The 18,630-nt window shown below is 50.7% G+C and overlaps 1 protein-coding gene across 1 annotated transcript in view; it reads right to left on the bottom strand.

Annotated features, from left to right (window-relative positions):
* Nucleotides 1-1,081: 1,081 nt before the first annotated feature.
* The window catches only part of Ccdc57 (coiled-coil domain containing 57), a 99,093-nt gene continuing 81,544 nt past the window's right edge, over nucleotides 1,082-18,630 (bottom strand). The window contains exon 19 of the mRNA XM_057776310.1: nucleotides 1,082-2,040. Within this exon, the coding sequence (XP_057632293.1) occupies nucleotides 1,832-2,040 (209 nt within the window). The 3' untranslated portion in view covers nucleotides 1,082-1,831. The remainder of the gene's footprint in view (nucleotides 2,041-18,630) is intronic.

Genomic DNA, 18,630 nt, shown 5'->3' on the forward strand with positions numbered 1-18,630 from the left:
GAGACGTGGCTCCGTTCCCTGCTGTCCTTCCCCTTTAGGCCCTGGTCACCAAAGAGACACCTCCTTATGGGGCAGTGCTTTTTTTTTTTTTTTTTTTTTTTATTTTTTGGTTTTGGCGGCGGGCGGGGAGGGGGGAGTGGTTCTTGACTACCTCTCTATAGCTTGGTGTCTGAGAAAGCCTAGGTGCGAACGGGTGCCAGAGCTTCAGCCTTGTTTGTCAACCCTGGTTTCTAGCTTCCCCAACTTGATTGTCCACCCAGGCTGTCTGCGGAAGGTCAGCCTACAGGACTGGCAGGTGTGTTCTGCCCGCATGCTGGCTTGCCCCCAAGTTCTCCAGCCACAGCCCCCATGTCTTTAAGGCCCATTTTATGCCTCGCTGTTGGCATCTTCCGCTGTCGTGTGTATTCTATAGAGGTGGAGGGCGAGGGACCCAGGTTCCGTACCTGCACTGCCCCCATTCAAGCGTCTTCACTTTGGTGTTCGTTTGGGTGTCTCGGTTTTCCGGCCAGTTCAAAAGGCTTGTGCCTGTGCCAGCCAGAGCTGCCCAACCCCACCTCCTGGTGCCTTCTTACTGACCCTGCTGCTGGTCAGCAGAAGTGGTCAGCAGAGGTCTGCAGCTCTCAGGGACTCAGGTGGAGGGGTTGTAACGAGGAGAGGCTGAATGCAGGGTCTGGGCCTGTCCACTGTAGGGTGCTGAGGTCAGAGCAGACATCTGCCCCTCCCCCTCTATCCCTCCATGCATGTTGCAGGGCTACATCTCACATACGTGTGGCCTAACCAGCAACGCGCAGCTGGCCTGTGAAGGAGCCACATCAGGATGGCCTTCCATTGCCCCTGCTGATCCTGGAAGCACAGTGTGCCCAAGTGGGCTGTTGTGAAGACATCCCATGGCTCTTGGTGTATGCACCTGCAGAGAAGCCTACTACAAACACACAAGAATGATGTACAGATCTCTGCTACCTAGGCCTGAGGTTCTCACGTGACACCCAAGACCACTGGCCCAGCCAGAGAGTAATCAGTGTTAGTATTTTTTTTTTTAAGATTTATTTACTTATTTAATTACACTGGTGTTTTGCTGGTCTATACTTTATGTGAGGGTTTCAGATCCCCTGGAACTGGAGTTACAAGCATTTGTGAGCTGCATGTGGGTGCTGGGAATTGAACTCAGGACTTCTGGAAGAGCAGTCAGTGCTCTTAACCACTGAGCCATCTCTCAGTATTTTACACATGTAAAATGTAGATTCTCAAGACTAGTCATTGTCACAAAGAAACCTAGACCTGGGAGAGACCTGCACTCCGAAAGCCCTCCACATGTCTATCTTGGAGGATACCCAGCAAGGCCAAGGCCAAAGCCATCCTTAAGTTCTACTGGGGGCAGGAATTGGCCCTAAGACAGTTCAAGTCAAGTCAAGCCATCACGCAGGTCTCATGATGAGGTTTTCAGAAGGGCATATGGATATGTTCCTGCGGTACGTAGGGTGATGGGGCCCCCACCAGGCTCGTACTGGGAGGACCTCTCACACGATGTCCTTTGAGGACACACTTCGTAGGTGGTTACTCTACTCTCCCCCGCCAGGTTCCAGAGAATGACACGGTCAGTGCGCAGTGGCTGTCAGTGGCCATGTAGACAGGTGGCAGTGGAACAAGATAGACAACTCTGCAGGCCAGACAGATGGAGGAGGGTTTTAATGGCTTGGTGGCATCAGGAAGGCCATCACTGGAAGGCAACCTGTGCTCACAGCTGCCTGTGTGCCATGTGTACACCTGTCCCAACACAGGCTCCAAGCACCGAGGCGGAGGCACTCTTGGGTCCCCTGCAGGAGACTGAGACTTAGTCCTTGAGGTTATAGTTGCGGATCCTGGGATGCCGCGGCTGCTGGCAGTTTGTAGGTTTAGCTGGACGAGACTTGCTGGGTCTGGGATGTGTGGCTTTTGGTTGTGCTTCCATCTTTAGCCCTTTGACAGCAAAGGTGCTTTGCATGGTGACAGGGCTCTGGTCAACCTTTTGGAGACAGCTGGCTCCTGGAGATGCTGGGCACTCTGTAGGGAAGAGGCAGAAAAAGTGCAGGTTAGGAGCCTAGGAAGCGGGGGCGTGTGTGTGTGCGTGTGTACGCATGTGTGCGTGCGTGTGCGTGTGTGTGTACCCAGAGCTGGTCATACCACATCAACCCCCTGTGAGCACTCATTCTGTTTTCCTTTGCAGGAGCCCATAGAGGCCAGTAGACCCCTCCCCCCCATAATGACCTAGCCCTAGCTAGTGGCAGCAATCGTGTTGGATCCTGACTGGGGTGCAGTTTAAGAGGTCTTTGTAAGGGCTGGAGAGATGGCTCAGTGATTAAGAGCATTGCCTGCTCTTCCAAAGGTCCTGAGTTCAACTCCCAGCAACCACATGGTGGCTCACAACCATTTGTAATGAGGTCTGGTGCCCTCTTCTGGTCTGCACGCATACACACAGAATACTATATACATAATAAAATAAATAAATATTAAAAAAATATTTGTTAAAAAAAAAAAGAGCCGGGCAGTGGTGGCGCACGCCTTTAATCCCAGCACTTGGGAGGCAGAGGCAGGCGGATCTCTGTGAGTTCAAGGCCAGCCTGGTCTACAAGAGCTAGTTCCAGGACAGGCTCCAAAACCACAGAGAAACCCAAAAAAACAAACAAACAAACAAACAAACAAAAAGAGGTCTTTGTGGGCATGGGCTCCATATATTCTTGGCAGATCCTGGGCCTGCCTCTCCCCTAGCACACAGAAACAAAACAACAAAACCATCCTGACCTGCTGTGACCATTTCCTAAGGGGATGGGGCAGGTGGCCCCACCTCCCATTCATGACAGATCACCCCATGGAGAGTCCAGTCAGTTGACCTGTGTCAGGGCCTGAGTAGATAGGGGGTGTTCATGAACACTTCCAACATTCGTGACAGAGACAGGCCAGGGACCTGGGACCTGCACTGTGCAGGTAAACACAGCATCCCTGCCAGTGTCCACTTACACCATGGTATAGCAAGCATTTTCCTGTTGCTGCCAGCACCCAGACTTAACGGGCAAGCCACATCTAGCCCTTTTAGGTGACCATCTGTATTTGACCTTTTCTGTCTTTAGAGTCTGACACCAAAAGTGCATTTCTTTTTTTTTTTTTTTTTTTTGGTTTTTTCGAGACAGGGTTTCTCTGTGGTTTTGAAGCCTGTCCTGGAACTAGCTCTTGTAGACCAGGCTGGTCTCGAACTCACAGAGATCCGCCTGCCTCTGCCTCCCGAGTGCTGGGATTAAAGGCGTGCGCCACCACCGCCGGCCAAAAGTGCATTTCTTGCCAGGTGGTGATGGCACACACCTTTAATCCCAGCACTTGGGAGGCAGAGGCGCGCAGATTTCTGTGAGTTCAAGGCCATCCTGGTCTACAAGTTCCAGGATAGGCTCCAAAACTACAGAGAAACCCTTGTCTCAAAAACTCATGAACTCCCCCCCCCCCCCAGCGTTTCTTTTGTAAGACATTATTTCACTTCCCTAAAGACCTGTCCGCTCTCTCTGGCAGCCTGGCCCAGCAGACAGGAAACTTCTGGTTCATTTGGAGCTGGGGCTTTTGCATTTGGGGGAGCAGGGAAGACAGGGTTTCTCTGTAGTTTGGGAGCCTGTCCTGGAACTCGCTCTCATAGACCAGGCTGGCCTCGAACTCACAGAGATCCTCCTGTCTCTGCCTCCTGAGTGCTGGGATTAAAGGCATGCACCACCACTGCAAGCTGGGACTTTTGCATTTTTATACTTTTTTCTTTTTAGGCAGGTTCTTACTGTGTAGCTCTAGTTTACCTGGAACTCACTATGTAAACTGCCTGGCCTAGAAACTGGGTATCCAGCCAGGTGGTGGTGGTGCACGCCTTTAATCCCAGTAATCAGGAGGCAGAGACAGGCAGATATCTGTGAGTTCAAGGCTGGCCTGGTCTACAGAGTGAGTTCCAGGACAGGCCCCAAAGCTACAGAAAAACCCTGTCTTAAAAAACAAAACAAACAAAAAATTGGAATCCACCTGCTTCTGCCTCCCAAATGCAGAGATTAAAAGCAGGCAGCACCATGCGCTTGGCATTTTATTACAGTCTAGTGGTTTGGGGACCTAACCCCACTGCTTGCCAGCCTTGCAGGCTGGGAGGTGATAGGCACGGTTTGCTCAGCATTGATGAGTTCACCTCTCTGACCCCCGTGGACCTGGCACATACTGAATGGGTATTGAGTAGGGTAAGAGTCAGTTCAGCCACACAGTGCCCAGCTGAATCCACTGTGCAGTGGACAGGGGCTCCAGGGAAGTGACAGGCAGATGAGCTGCCCTCCACCCTGCTTCCCATCCTGCATTCCTTTCTGCTTTGCTGTGTGTGTGTGGGGGGGGGCGGGGTGTTTCTTTTTCTTGTGTCTGTCTCTTAAAATTAGGGTCTTGCTTTGTAATCCAGGCTGGCTTTAAACTCAACAATCCTCCTGCTTGAGCTTTGTGAGGGCTGGGGTTACAGGTAGGTCATACTATGTCCAATTTTTTTTTCTTTTTTTCTTTTTTTTTTTTTGGTTTTTTGAGACAGGGTTTCTCTGGGGTTTTGGAGCCTGTCCTGGAACTAGCTCTTGTAGACCAGGCTGGTCTCGAACTCACAGAGATCCGCCTGCCTCTGCCTCCCAAGTGCTGGGATTAAAGGCGTGCGCCACCACCGCCCGGCTCTATGTCCAATTTTCTGAGGAAACTTTTTTGTTTTGTTTTTCAAGACCAGGTTTTTCTGTGTAGCCCTGGCTGTCCTGGAACTCACTCTGTAGACCAGGCTGGTCTCAAACTCACAGAGATCTGCACGCCTGCCTCTGCCTCCTGAGTGCTGGGATTAAAGGTGTGTACCACCACCCAGCTTGAGGAAACTTTGGAACACCTAGAACCAGCAACCTCATTAGGGCCATTTCTGTTCTAGCTCCTGCTGAACCAGGCTCTGCTACCTGACTCGGGCTGTCTGGGAGCCTGAGCACTGCTGCTGCTGTGTCTGGTTCTCCAAACCCAGACACACAGATGCTCCCACCCCATCTGTCTCCCAGTCACCTGGTGAGTCTCCCAGAAGACATCATGGAGGGACAGGAATCACAGACAGGGCTTCATGCTAGAGCCTCTCGCTGCCTCTACCTTTGCAGGGGCAAGGGCCAAGGAAGGAAGCAGCCCAGCCCAGCTAGGGGTCATGGTGGAGCTGTGCACGGCTCATGCCGGTGTCAGACGAAATAGCTTCTAACCGGCACTGAGAGCTGAGCAGACCCAGAGCTGGGAGGGTTGACTGTTCTGTACAGGTCTGCTTAGAAGAAGAACAGAACACTCTGCTTTTCAGAGTCCTCCCTGTGGGAGGGGAGGAGGTACCTGGCCCAACTCCCAGGCTTCCAGGGCTGGGGGTCCCAGCCTGCTACTCTGTAGGGGAGGCATGACAGTAGGTAGTGTGTCCAGCCTGTCTGAGGCCCTAGTCCCTGTGACCAGAGATTGGTTCCACCTGTGCTGACCAGTAACTTGCCTGTAAAACCCACTCTGCCTCTCTGGGATTCTACTTCACCTGGGCGGCTGAGTAGACACCAGGGAGAAATCTGGATGGAGACTGCTCATCAGCCTCCTGTTATATCTGTCTCTGCCTGGCACTTGCTTGCGGAAAGTTCTAGTTTGTGGCTCTTAATTGAGGGAGTGGAGTCGGAGCCTTACGGATCCGTGTGTGGGGTCACCAGTGAACATTGGATTCTGGGGTCTGAGGGGGACCGCTGACCGTGTTTGGACTGGAGATGGGCTTTGCTCTATCTGCACTGGGGCACTGAGATGTCTGACTACCAAGGGGCAATACTTTCTGAGCCTCAGCTCTGGCCCCAGCAGCCATCTTCAAAGCTACTATCCCATCTGCTTGGCTCCAGGATGTCATGTGACCTCCCAGCTTTATGGCTGCCCTGATGTGGCTTTCCAAAGGACAGGACTCGGTGAGGTCTCCAGAACCTGTCTTGGGGCTGAGGAGGGCTTGCCCTGGGCCCTGACTGCAGCCCAGGACTCAGTCCAAGTTGTGGTCCTGGGCCCAGCTGACATTTCCAGGTCATCCTGAGCTTGGCTGCTCCAGCCAGCCTGACTTCAGGGGTTAACCAGCCCTCACTGAGACCTCTCCTGTCCCCATGGGCTTGGCTGCTCCAGCCAGTCCTGACTTTGGGGGTTAACCAGCCCTCACTGAGAGCTCTCCTGTCCCCATGGACTTGGCTGCTCCAGCCAGTCCCGACTTTGGGGGTTAACCAGCCCTCACTGATACCTCTCCTGTCCCCATGGGCTTGGCTGCTCTTCGAGGGTTAACCAGCCCTCACTGCAACCTCCCCTGTTCCCATGGGACCTGTGTGCACCCCAGATCTCTTTTTTCAACACGAGCTCCTCTTTCCATCCTGCTTATCGATGAGGTCGCATTACACCCTCTGGCCCTTCAAACACTCGGAGGCTCCCTACCACCATTTGGCCTGCACGGGTGAATACAGCCGGCGTTCCCATCCCAGACCCCTGCCTCATGCCTCACCGTGGGGAACCCAATGCTTCATGGCCAGCACTTGGGCTCCGTTCACAGGACTGCTGACCACCTTGTCCCCTGAGCTCTGTACAGCAGAAGAGCAAGGACCTCAGCTAAAGCCACTGCCATGGAGTTCAGGAGAGGGAACCTGGGTGGTGTGGTCCCACCATCCTTCCTGAAGGTTACTTCGCCAGGCGTGGACACTGGGCCTGTCTCTTTCTTGCTGTCCTGCCTACAGCAAGCCGTCGTATAGGGAACACCTACAGAGAGCGGCTGTGCCTACCAAGTACTTGCCTATATAACAACCTGTTCTGATTCTAATTCTGCCTCTGCAGGGGGTGGGGGACAGGGCTGAGGACAGTGGTGACAGCTGCAGGAGGAGCTGTACTGTGAGGTGACCTGAGAACTGGCTTGGGAAGACACAATAGTGTGGGCAGAAAGTGAGAGAGAGGTGGGGAGGTGTCTGGGCATCTGTGAACCTGCTACAGGACCCTCACGTGTGGAATTCCATGTGTGTTCAGGTGCTGTGTAGCTCAGATTTCTCTGCGGATGGCCGACTTGATGAAATGACAGGAACTTTTGCAGGGTCTATCAACTTGAGACTCCTGAGCCTCTTAGGCTACGTCAGAACAGGTCAAGGCTGGTGAGGGACTGTGAGGCCCTCGGTGATGGCTACACTGTGGGCAGCGAGCAAGCCCCTCGGTACCTGCATCTCACCTCACTGTGGCACCTTAGGGTTGTGCCATCTCCGGGCTGCTATGTCTTAGCTTTTCTCTGCTTTCCTGGCCCAGGACAGCTGAATGTGGCAATCTTCCCCTCATCTACCAGTGTGGCCTTATGGGGAGAGGCTGTGCTGGCCACGTTGACACAGGCTGCCCAGCTTGCTCAAGACATTATGGGCGTCTGGCCAGGTCAAAGGCCTCCTCTGAAATCATTCTCTGCAGTTCTGGCCAATGACCCTTTGGACCCCATGAGCTGATTTCTGTCCCCCCAGGAAGGAGAGGCAGAAGGATGACATGCCTGCAGCACATGCAGGGAGGGTACAGTCACCCAGGCAGCAGGCCTCAGGGCCAGGGCCAAAGGCACAAGCTGTGCTCTGGGACCTGGGAATGCCTCTGCCACCCTTTTAGCTCCCAGCTTCGGCATGCCACTCTGTGAAGGACAGACGGGAGACCTACTTCCTGGACGGAATGTGGGGGGCACCTCAGGAAGAGGCCAGCCTTATCCCGCCTAATGCAAAACGTCCTGGGTCCACAGGACCAGTGGACAGGATTGCTTTGCAGTTTCCAGGACAAACGGGCTTTGCCGAGCTGGAGGAGGGGTGCTCAGGGATTGTATGAAGGTAGCCATTGTTCAGTGTTATGCTTCTCTGGTTTAGGGATGCAGGATCAGTACTACAGATTAGTGAGCCAGTGTCTACACTGAGGTGAGGGTCCTCCTGGGAGCACTGAGTGCTCGCTGAGGTGAGGGTTCTCCTGAGCACCATTGAGTGCTTGCTGAGGTGAGGCTCCTCCTGGGAGCACTGAGGCTCCTGCCACACCACTGAGTGCTCGTGATGTTTCTAGGACAGGCAGGATAGCTACAGGGCCTGAGTCACTGTGAGGAGAGGGGAGATTTCTGGATCCACAGGCTGGGCCCCTGTGTCAGTCTCAAAGATAGGAATTCACATCAGAAGATGCATAGGTGTTCCCAGGCAGTGTGGCCTCTCCCTCCCTCCCTCCCTCCCTCCCTCCCTCCCTCCCTCCCTCCCTCCCTCCCTCCCTCCCTCCCTCCCTCCCTCCCTTCTTGAGTCCTGCGCATACTGGTTCAGGGGCACTTGATGCTTCCATGTGTTTGGGTTTTTGTTTGTTTGTTTTGTTTTGTTTGTGTGTGTTTTCTGAGACAAATTTTCTATGTTTCTTTATATAACAGTCCTGGCTGTCCTGGAACTTGCTCTGTAGACCAGGCTGGCCTCGAATTTACAGAGATCCGCCTGCCTCTGCCCCCCAAGTGCTGGGATTAAAGGCATGCGCTACCAGCGCCCCGTGTGTTTTGTTTTTTCCAGACAGGGTTTCTCTGTGTAGCCATGGCCATCCTGGATGACCAGGCTGGCCTCAGACTCACAGAGATTCATCTACCTCTGCCTCCTGAGTGCTGGGATTGGAGGCGTGCGCCACGAAACTGGCTCATGCTCTCCATGCTGGAGGCCAGAGGCCACTGTCCTCAGGGCTGGGTCAGATTCCTTGACTGTGGCTCTTGGGAAGCACAGGCCACTCGGGCCTCTGGTCACTAGGACACTGCTGGGAGGTGGCATCTGCTGGGTTCCAAATGTCTGACCCCCATCTGTCTCCACCCCACTATAGGTGGCAGCAGGGTCCCCCATATTCAGCTCTGCTACACAGTGAGTGACATGAATTTTGCAGATTATTTATAGCTTAAGTGATAGAATGAAGTCTGCTGTCAGCCTGTTACTGGTGTTCCATTTTAGACAAAAGTCAACGGCGCCACAGTGTACAAGGTGTCTGTCTTCAAGCCACAAGAAACACACCAAGAAAACACCAACCCCTAATTTCTCCAGAACCCAAACAAACTCTCACTTGCAGTTCTCAGTGTCAAGCCTGACAGGGAACGTGGCCTTTGGCCCTTCTAGACTGATTAGTTCAAATTTAATTAGGAAGGGCACATTTCCTAATCCCGAGCATGAGGAAAATGTTTTATCGGAAATCTGCTGCCAGGGTACCCAGCTAGTTACCCGAGAGCTAGCTCCTGTTGCCTTGGCTGTGAGGAAGTCAGGAAGCAGGTAGGTGCCTGGTTTTGTGTGTGTGTGTGTGCACGTGTGTGTGTGCGTGCATGCCTGGTGTGTGTGTGTGGTGTGTGCCTGGTGTGTGTATGTGTGTGTGCCTGGTGTGTGTGTGTGGTGTGTGTGTTTGTGGTATATGTGTGTGGTGTGTGTGTGTGTGTGTGTGTGTGTAGGGAGACAATGGGAGGGAGATGTGCACTCTTCGCTCCTCCATTGCTGACTTCAGGGCGCAGTTTTCAAGGGTAAGGATGAAGGGCAGCACTGTTTACCTGGGGTCAGACTCAACCCAAACTCTCCTGCATCTTCGTTTTGAATTGTAAACAGAACTTTTCAGGTACTACAGGTATATAGGTTCTTATAGGTGGAGGGAGGCCGGGCGGTAGTGGTGCATGCCCTTAATCCCAGCACTCGGGAGGCAGAGGCAGGCGGATCTCTGTGAGTTTGAGGCTAGCCTGGTCTACAAGAGCTAGTTCCAGCCGGGCGGTGGTGGCGCACGCCTTTAATCCCAGCACTTGGGAGGCAGAGGCAGGCGGATCTCTGTGAGTTCGAGACCAACCTGGTCTACAAGAGCTAGTTCCAGGACAGGCTCCAAAACCACAGAGAAACCCTGTCTCGAAAAACCAAAAAAAAAAAAAAAAAAAAAAAAAAAAAAAAAAGAGCTAGTTCCAGGACAGCTCCATGCCTACCAAGAAACCCTGTCTTGTTTTTAAAAAAAAAAAAAAAAAAAAAACCCAAAAAACAAAACAAAATGTGGAGAGAGAATTCTCATTCACGGTTTTTTGTCCTGGTTGTCCTGAAATCCACGGCTCTTGAGCTCACTGAGATCCGCCTGCCTTGAGTGCTGAGATTAAAGATGAGCTCCACCAAGTCCAGCGAATTCTGGTTCTGTTTAAGGGCTCACACTGGAACTGTCTCAGAGGCACTTCTAGAGCAGGGAGCGGTCAGTTGTGATGGCGCACACGTTTGAACCCAGCACTGGACAGGCAGAGACAGGAGGATCTCTGAGTTCCTGGCTTGCCAGAGTTACATGGTGAGACCCTGTCTTTTTGTTTTTTGAGACAGGGTTTCTCTGTATAGCCCTGGCTGTCCTGGAAGTCAGAGATCTGCTTGCTGCCGCCTCCCAACTGCTGTGAGTAAAGTTGTGGCCACAACCACCTGGCAGAGAGATCCCAGAAAAAGAAATGTCAGAAAATAGTCAAGTCCTACCTTCTCCAAATTATCTGTAAGATTAGAAAAGGACTGAGAGCTGGCCTGATGACACACACCTGTAAACTCGAGAACTTGGGAGGCAGAAGTAGTAGGGTATGAGTTCAAGCCCAGCCTGGGTTAGATAGTGAAGTCTTAACTCAAAAATCCAAAAATAGCTGGGAAGTGGGGGTGCACCCCTTAAATACCAGCACTTAGGAAGCAGAGGCAGGTGGATCTCTGTGAGTTCAAGGCTAGTCTGGTCTACAGAGTGGGTTCCAGGACTAAACTCCATAGCTATTGAGAAACCCTGTCTCAGAAAATCAAAAATTCAAAATTGGAGGACTGAGAAATGGCTCAATGGGTAAAAGTGCTCGTTGTACAAGTCTGCAACCCGAATCCAATCCCCAGAGCCCATGTGAAGAAGGTACAAGGAGGGAGCTAACTCCACTAAGTTGTCCACGTGGGTGAGGGGTATGCAAACTCTGTGCCCCCAGAAACACACATACCACCACCACCACCACAATAATAAATACATGAACCAGTACAACTGTATGTAGGTAAAAAAGCAAACCAAACAACAGAAAAACAGGCATGGAGGTGCCTGCCTATAATCACAGCCCTGTGGAGATGGAGGTAGGAAGTTGCGAGTTCAAGGTCATGGCTATACAGCAAGCTCAAGACCATCTTTGGGGGTATGAGACCCTGCCTCAAAATCATAAAACATATACAGGCAAAAACAAACAAAAAACCAAATCAATACTAAGAGCACATCACAGCAGAGTCAAGTTCATAGGGGCCTCACACCAGGTCTGCAGCGGCTTCGACACTTGAGTGTAAAGTGCTGGGCAAGGTTTAAGACCTGTCTGTGATGACATATCTCTATAAACCAGGGCTATAAAGTACCATTTTATAGTGCTGGGGGCAGAACTCGAGGCTTTGTGCATGCTGAGCACACACTCCGGCCCAGCTAGGGGAAACGCTCAGCTTGATAAAGGTCCCATTGAGAAGCACACAGCCATCATCACATTTAGAACCTTCAGCCTAATCCCCTTCAGTTAGGATACAACACGACTACTGTGGCCGCTCCTGTTGCCATGGTGCTCGGAGGCCCAGCCAGCTCTTTAAGAAAAGGAAAAGGAGTGTATGGATTGGAAGGAAGACATCATCTCCACTCAGGGGAAAGACTCAAAGCCAGATTGTAAAGGACTATTCAGGGGCTGGGCAGGCGGCTGCACCCACACTCCAGAACCTCTCTGCAGCAGTTGTAGGGCCGAACAGGCCTGCCACCACCTTGCAATAAAATTTTCCTGGCGCAGCCCCAGGTGTAGCGTCCGGGCCTGGATGGGAACACACCTCAGGGCCGGGTACCTGCTCACCAATCTAGGAAGCTAATTCTGATGCTTGCTTTATACCCTGGTTTTTAAAGTTCAAGTTCCCATTTTTTTCAAGCTGAATCTCCAGACCAGTTTTTCACTTGAGCTGTTCTGGGGGGAGGGGGCTTGGGCTCCTCCACTGGCTCTGCCCTCAGGGCTCTACTGAACTCCCACGACACTGGGGCTCCTAGCTTGCTTGTCTGCAATAATGACCTCCCTTGGTGTCCCTAAGTGCCACAAAGGAAAACAATTAAGAAATCTCTAGTGGCTTGATGAGAATTATAAGCATCCTGTTAGGATCTGCAGTGGCCACCAAACAACGCACTCAGCAGGATAAGGCACTTCCTGAACAGACTTGTCTGGATTTTGTCTGCGGTGATGAGCCATCTCTCAGGCCCCTTAAATCATTTTTATTAAGGAGTAATTAACATACAATAGTGGGCATCTTTCTAGAACTTCCTGGCAATTTATCTATTTTGTAAAGTATGCACTCAAACACTTCAGTAAGTTTTGTTTTCCTTTTTCTTGAGCCAGAGTTTCATGTGTCCCAGGGTGGCCTCAAACTTGTGATTCTGAATTTCTGATCCTCCTGCCTCTCCCTCTGAGTGCTGGGATTACAGGTGTGCGCCATCATTCTCCCTTTATGTAGAACTGGGGTTGAATCCAGGGCTTTGTGTATGCAAGGGCAAGCACTCTACCGACTGAGCTATTTACCCAAACCCCTTTTATCAACTCAGATGTTCCAGATATGAGTCTAAAATGTTTTTGTTTGTTTACCTGTTTTGAGACAGGCTCTCACTGAGGAGCCAAAGCTGGCTTCCAATTTGTGCTCCTTCGGCCTCAGCCTCTTAAGTGCTGGGAGTACAATGTACGCTGCCAGGCCTGGTGACTTTGTTTTGCAGTGTTGGGGGTAAAACTGGGGCCTTCCAGGGCAGACGTAATGGTTCAATGGCTAAAAGTACTTATTGCTCTTGCAGAAGGTTGGATTCACTTCCAAGCACCCATTTAGTAATTCAAAACCCTAACTCCAGTTCAGGGGAATCCAATGCCTTCTTCTGTCTCCCGAAGGCACCAGGCACACATATGATGCATACACATGCAGGTAAAACACTCTCACATATAAATAAATCTAAAAATAAAAAAATTAACTGGGGTGCTGGGCGGTGGTGGCGCACGCCTTTAATCCCAGCACTTGGGAGGCAGAGGCAGGCGGATCTCTGTGAGTTCGAGACCAGCCTGGTCTACAAGAGCTAGTTCCAGGACACGCTCCAAAACCACAGAGAAACCGTCTCAAAAAACCAAAAAAAAAAAAAAAAAAATTAACTGGGACCTTCGACAGCAGATGAGTGTGCTGTCCCTGAGCCTTCCTCCCCCCCACCCCGGCCTTTTTAGTTTGTTTTTGTTTTAGAGACCAGGTCTCCCTAGTAGTAGCTCTGGCTGGTCTAGAACTCCCTATGCACACAAGCTGGCCTCAGACTAATAGATCTCCCTGTCTTGCTTCCCAGGTGATGGAGTTAGAGGTGTGTGCTACCATGTCTGGCCTTCTCCTTTGTTCTTGGTGTGTTCCTGGGGGTGGACCATGTGATGCTGGAATAGCAGTGCTTCCCGCCCGGCATGGTGACTCTGGGGAAGTAGAGGTGGGCACAAGTCCCCTCTCGTCCCCTCTCTTGCTTGTTATGTGGTAGGTTTGCCAGGGTAGGTAGGCAGAGGTATATGGGGATCAGGCTACCACCAAAAGGTGGCACTTACAGGTTCTTCCTAGGGGCCTTCTCAACTTGCTGAATTGTCTGGTTTTGAGAGAGTGTCTGTTGCCCCGGCTGGCCTAGGACTAAAGTCTTTCCCACTGTCTCAGCCTCCTCGATGCCAAAATTACAGGGCTGAGAAATCAGACCCTGATTGAATTTATTATTGTTTTTTAATTAATTAAAATTTAAACATTTAAAAAAATCTTCATGTGTATTTTCATGAGTTTATGTGCATCACACGTACGCGGAGGCCAGAGGGTGCTGCATCCTGGCACTAGAGTGGAATTACAGGCAGCTGTGAGCTGTCATGTGGGGGCTGGGAACCCAATCTCAGGCCTGTGTAAGAACAGTCAGTGCTCTTAACCACCGAGCTGTCTCTCCAGCCAGCTGTGTTTCAGTGATCAGATTATCACCATCATTATTATAACTACTGTTGTGCGGGCATTTGTACACATGTGTGTGACTCCAAGTGCACACATGTGGAGGTTAGGGACAACTTTCAGGACTCGGTTATCTCTCTCTCTCCGTTTTTTTTTTTTTGGTTTTTCGAGACAGGGTTTCTCTGTGGTTTTGGATCCTGTCCTGGAACTAGCTCTTGTAGACCAGGCTGGTCTCGAACTCACAGAGATCCGCCTGCCTCTGCCTCAAATGTGTAGCCCAGGCTGGCCTCTGTTTTGGTTTTTGAGACAGGATTTCTGTGAGGACTGGCTGGTCTTGAACTGCCTCTGCCTCCAGAGTGTTGGAATCAAAGCCTTACCACCACTCCTGAGACGTTCTTCTTACCGTCGCAGGCTGGGCTATCAGGCTAGTGGAGCAGGCACCTGTTTTACTTGCTGCCCCAGCTTGAAGTCTTGAACGGCTGCTGTTTTCAGACTGTGGCTCACTGTGTAACCCCTAAGTGCTGGGGTTACAACATGTGCCACAATGCCCCATTGATTTGTTTTGTTTGTTTCAGACAAAAATCTCACCATGAACTCTGCCTGTCCTGGAACTCACTCTGTAGACCAGACTGGCCTCAAACTCACAGAGATCCACCTGCCTCTGCCTCCTGAATGCTGGATTTTTTTCCTTTTTGGGTGGTGGTTCAAAACAGGGTTTCTCTGTGTAGCCCTGGCTGTCCTGGAACTCGCTCTATAGACCAGGCTGGCCTCAAATTCAAAGAGTCACCCGTCTCTACCTCCCGAGTGCTGGAAAGGATTCATTACAACTGACTGCACATTTAAAAAAATCATGAACATTTGTGTTTTTTTTTTTTTTTTTTTTTTTTTTTTTACATCTAAGCCTTCAGGAAAATGTTTACGATAAGGCTAGTGTGGTGATTTCACACCCTTAATGCCAGCACCAGAGTCAGAGGCAGGGGGATCTCTGTGAGTTTCAGGCAAGCTGAGTCCACACAGTGAGTTTCAGAATCAGAACGGCCAGGGCAAACCACATCTCAAAACAGAAAGGAAGGGAGGGAGGGAGGGAGGGAGGGAGGGAGGGAGGGAGGGAGGGAGGGAGGCTGGGTTTGGTGGCTTACACTATAATTTCAGCACCTGAGAGGCAGAGATGCAGGCGGATTACAAATCAAAATCAAATTAAAAGAGAGAGGCAATGTGGTTGGGCAGGGGTGAGCGTTTGAGTTGTAAAGATCCTCACCTTCCATCTGACTCCCTCAGTACTGGGCACAGGGTCACTGTAATTCAAACCTCCACACATCCGGCTGTGGGTGACATTACAACTCCTGTTCGGCCCCCTATGGCTTCCACCTCAAGTACTCCCCTGCCTGTGGGCCTGGGAGGAGAGCCCATGCAGGTTCATGGACCTTACATATTTTCTTTGATGCTGGTGTCTGAATATCACCTCCATGAGGAAGGTAGCTGAGACCTGGGTTCTCTTTATAGATTCTTCATGCGTTTTACAAAAGCCTTGTTTCCGTATATTCATTAATACAGTCGATTCGATTGAGAAAATTCTGCCTTTGGCCTCTTGGTCAGCTTTACAAGCAAAATGCATGTAGGCTCCGGTGCCAAACACTGGGGTCAGCATGGCTGCGGCACCCAAACTCAGAAATATGTCTTGTGGCATCATGGCATAGTGAGTGCTTTGGTCTTTGTCCCTATTTCCTGGTGCATAATTGCTAACATCGTAATGGAGTCATGCCTTAGTATCCACAGGGGCTCAGCTCTAGGCCAACTCCCTCCCCCACACTCCTCCCCTGGTCCCCATACAGAATGTCCATGTGTTTGCCTGGAAGTCTTTTTTTTTTTTGGTTTTTCGAGACAGGGTTTCTCTGTGGTTTTGGAGCCTGTCCTGGAACTAGCTCTTGTAGACCAGGCTGGTCTCAAACTCACAGAGATCCACTTGCCTCTGCCTCCCAAGTGCTGGGATTAAAGGCGTGCGCCACCACCGCCCGGCTGCCTGGAAGTCTTGTCCACTGACTCTAAATCAGCTCTCTTGAGTTCATATAATCTCTTTCTTTTTTCTGAGACAGGGTTTCTCTATGTAACCCTGACTGTCCTGGAATTCGCTCTCTAGACCAGGCTGACCTCAGACTCAGAGATCTGCCTCCCTCTGCCTCCTGGGATTAAAGGTGTGCGCCACCACCATCGGCTCCATAATTTCTCATACAATATAATATTCTCCCAATAAATACCTGCTGTACTGTATTACTGGAGATGATAGAAAAAGGTAGGTACATGTTTAATAAAATTCAGCTTTAAAAAGCAACTTTTGCTTTATGGTGGTGGGGCACGCCTTTAATCACAGCACTTGAGAGGCAGAGGCAGGAGGATCCCTGTGAATTCCAGGCCAGCCGGGGCTACAGAGAGAGTTCCAGGACAGCCAGGGCAGCATGGAGAAATCCTGTCTCTAAAAAACAAAAAAAATAAAGAAAAAAGAGAGAAAGAAAGTATTAAGGTGTGCTGTACGGTCCCCGGAGATAAAGCCAGGAAATTGTAGCTCAGCATGGTGGCTCACACCTGTTTTTGCTTCAGCATTTTGGAGGCCAAGACAGGAAGACTACCGCCTAAGTTGGAATTACGGGCCTTAGCTATAAAGGTTATTTCAGTTACTTTCCTTGCTGGGGATGTAGCTCAGTGGTCATACCTGCCTATAGTGTACATGATCCTGGGCTCAATCCGCTCAGCACTGCAGAATTAACTGACTAGATAAAATGACTTTCTTTGTAAGGGTGGCCCTGGCAGCTAGAGCGATGGGAAAGTAGCTGATTACGTAGCACTGGTTCGCTTCAGGAAGGCTGTTTGGAGGAAGGATTAGGGCTGAAAGTGGCCTGTTTGGGAATTATTTGGGAAATAGGTCTCGGAGGCGAGGTAAACATCTTGGCTTTACGTTGAACAGGGACAGTGGCCTCAGCAATTCCATGTTGACATTTAGCTTGGTCTGCAGGGCCCAGTGCTGAACCCCAGAAGTGTCCTGTTATTTCTGCACACCTGCTTTGCCACTGGGTCCCGAACCACCACCAGCTGGGCTGGGAGCCGTTTCCTCTGTCTTGGGCTAACGCTTCTGGGCTCCTTCCCCCCCAGAGATTTTATTTTTATGTGTGTTTTGTCTGCACATATGTAGACACACCGTTTGTGCTGTGCTCCATTTTTTTTTGTGCTCCATTTTTGGAAGCACACCTAAGACTGCTATGTCCTGCCTGCCACACAGACAATTTCATCTGGAACACTAATCCTTTCACCGAAAAATTAACCTAAAGCAGCTGTGTTAGCCGGTCAGTTATTTTTCTATTGCAGGATTCTTGGTTTTCTTGTTTGTTTTTGGAGACAGGGTTTCTCTATGTAACAGTTTTGGCTTTGTAGACCAGGCAGGCCTTGAACTCGCTGAGATCTGCCTGCTTCTGCCTCCCAAGTGCTGTGATTATAGGTGTACACCACCACCATAAAGCAAAAATTGTTTTTTAAAGATGAATTTGTATTACACATGCCACCACCACCCAACCTCATTCTTGGCTTTCTTAATCTGTCTTTAGATTTTTTTAAGAGAGGTGTGTTGGGGGGTCTCAGTGATGTGGTGACCTACTCCTGTAATCTCAGCACCTAGGATGCGAGACAGGAGGGTGAGTTCAAGGTCACCCTGGGCTGTATTAGACCGTCTTAGAAAAGAAAACTGGGTGTGGTGGCGCACACCTTTAGCCCTAGAGCACTTGGGATATAGAGGCAGGTGGATCTCTGTTAGTTCAAGGCCAGCCTGGTCTACAAAGCAAGCGAGTTCCAGAACAGGCTCGATGGGGCTGGAGAGATGACTCAGTGATTGAGAACACTGGATTCTCTTCCGGAAGATTCAAGCTCTGTCCTCAGCACCCACACGACAGCTCACAACTGTCTCTGATTCTAGTCCAGAGTGTATATGCTCTCTTCTGGCCTCACATACATGTAGGCAGAACATCCATGTACAAAATATATGTGCTTCCTGTGCTGGTCAGCGACTTCTTGGTTCATTTGACCCACCTGCCTTGTTCTCAGGAGTAGCTGTGACTGACTACACAGGTGTCTCTGGAGTAACTGTGACTATGCAGGTGTCTCTTGGAGTAGCTGTGACTACACAGGTGTCTCTGGAGTAGCTGTGACAACACAGGTGTCTCTGGAGTAGCTGTGACTACACAGGTGTCTCTGGAGTAGCTGTGACAACACAGGTGTCTCTGGAGTAGCTGTGACTACACAGGTGTCTCTGGAGTAGTCGTGACTACACAGGTGTCTCTGGAGTAGCTGTGACTACACAGGTGTCTCTGGAGTAGTCGTGACTACACAGGTGTCTCTGGAGTAGCTGTGACAACACAGGTGTCTCTGGAGTAGTCGTGACTACACAGGTGTCTCTGGAGTAGCTGTGACAACACAGGTGTCTCTGGAGTAGCTGTGACTAAGCAGGTGTCTCTGGAGTAGCTGTGACTACACAGGTGTCTGGAGTAGCTGTGACTACACAGGTGTCTCTGGAGTAGCTGTGACAACACAGGTGTCTCTGGAGTAGCTGTGACTAAGCAGGTGTCTCTGGAGTAGCTGTGACTACACAGGTGTCTGGAGT

The sequence above is a fragment of the Chionomys nivalis genome, chromosome 7 (assembly GCF_950005125.1).
Source record: "Chionomys nivalis chromosome 7, mChiNiv1.1, whole genome shotgun sequence".
Classification (NCBI taxonomy): Eukaryota; Metazoa; Chordata; class Mammalia; order Rodentia; family Cricetidae; genus Chionomys; species Chionomys nivalis.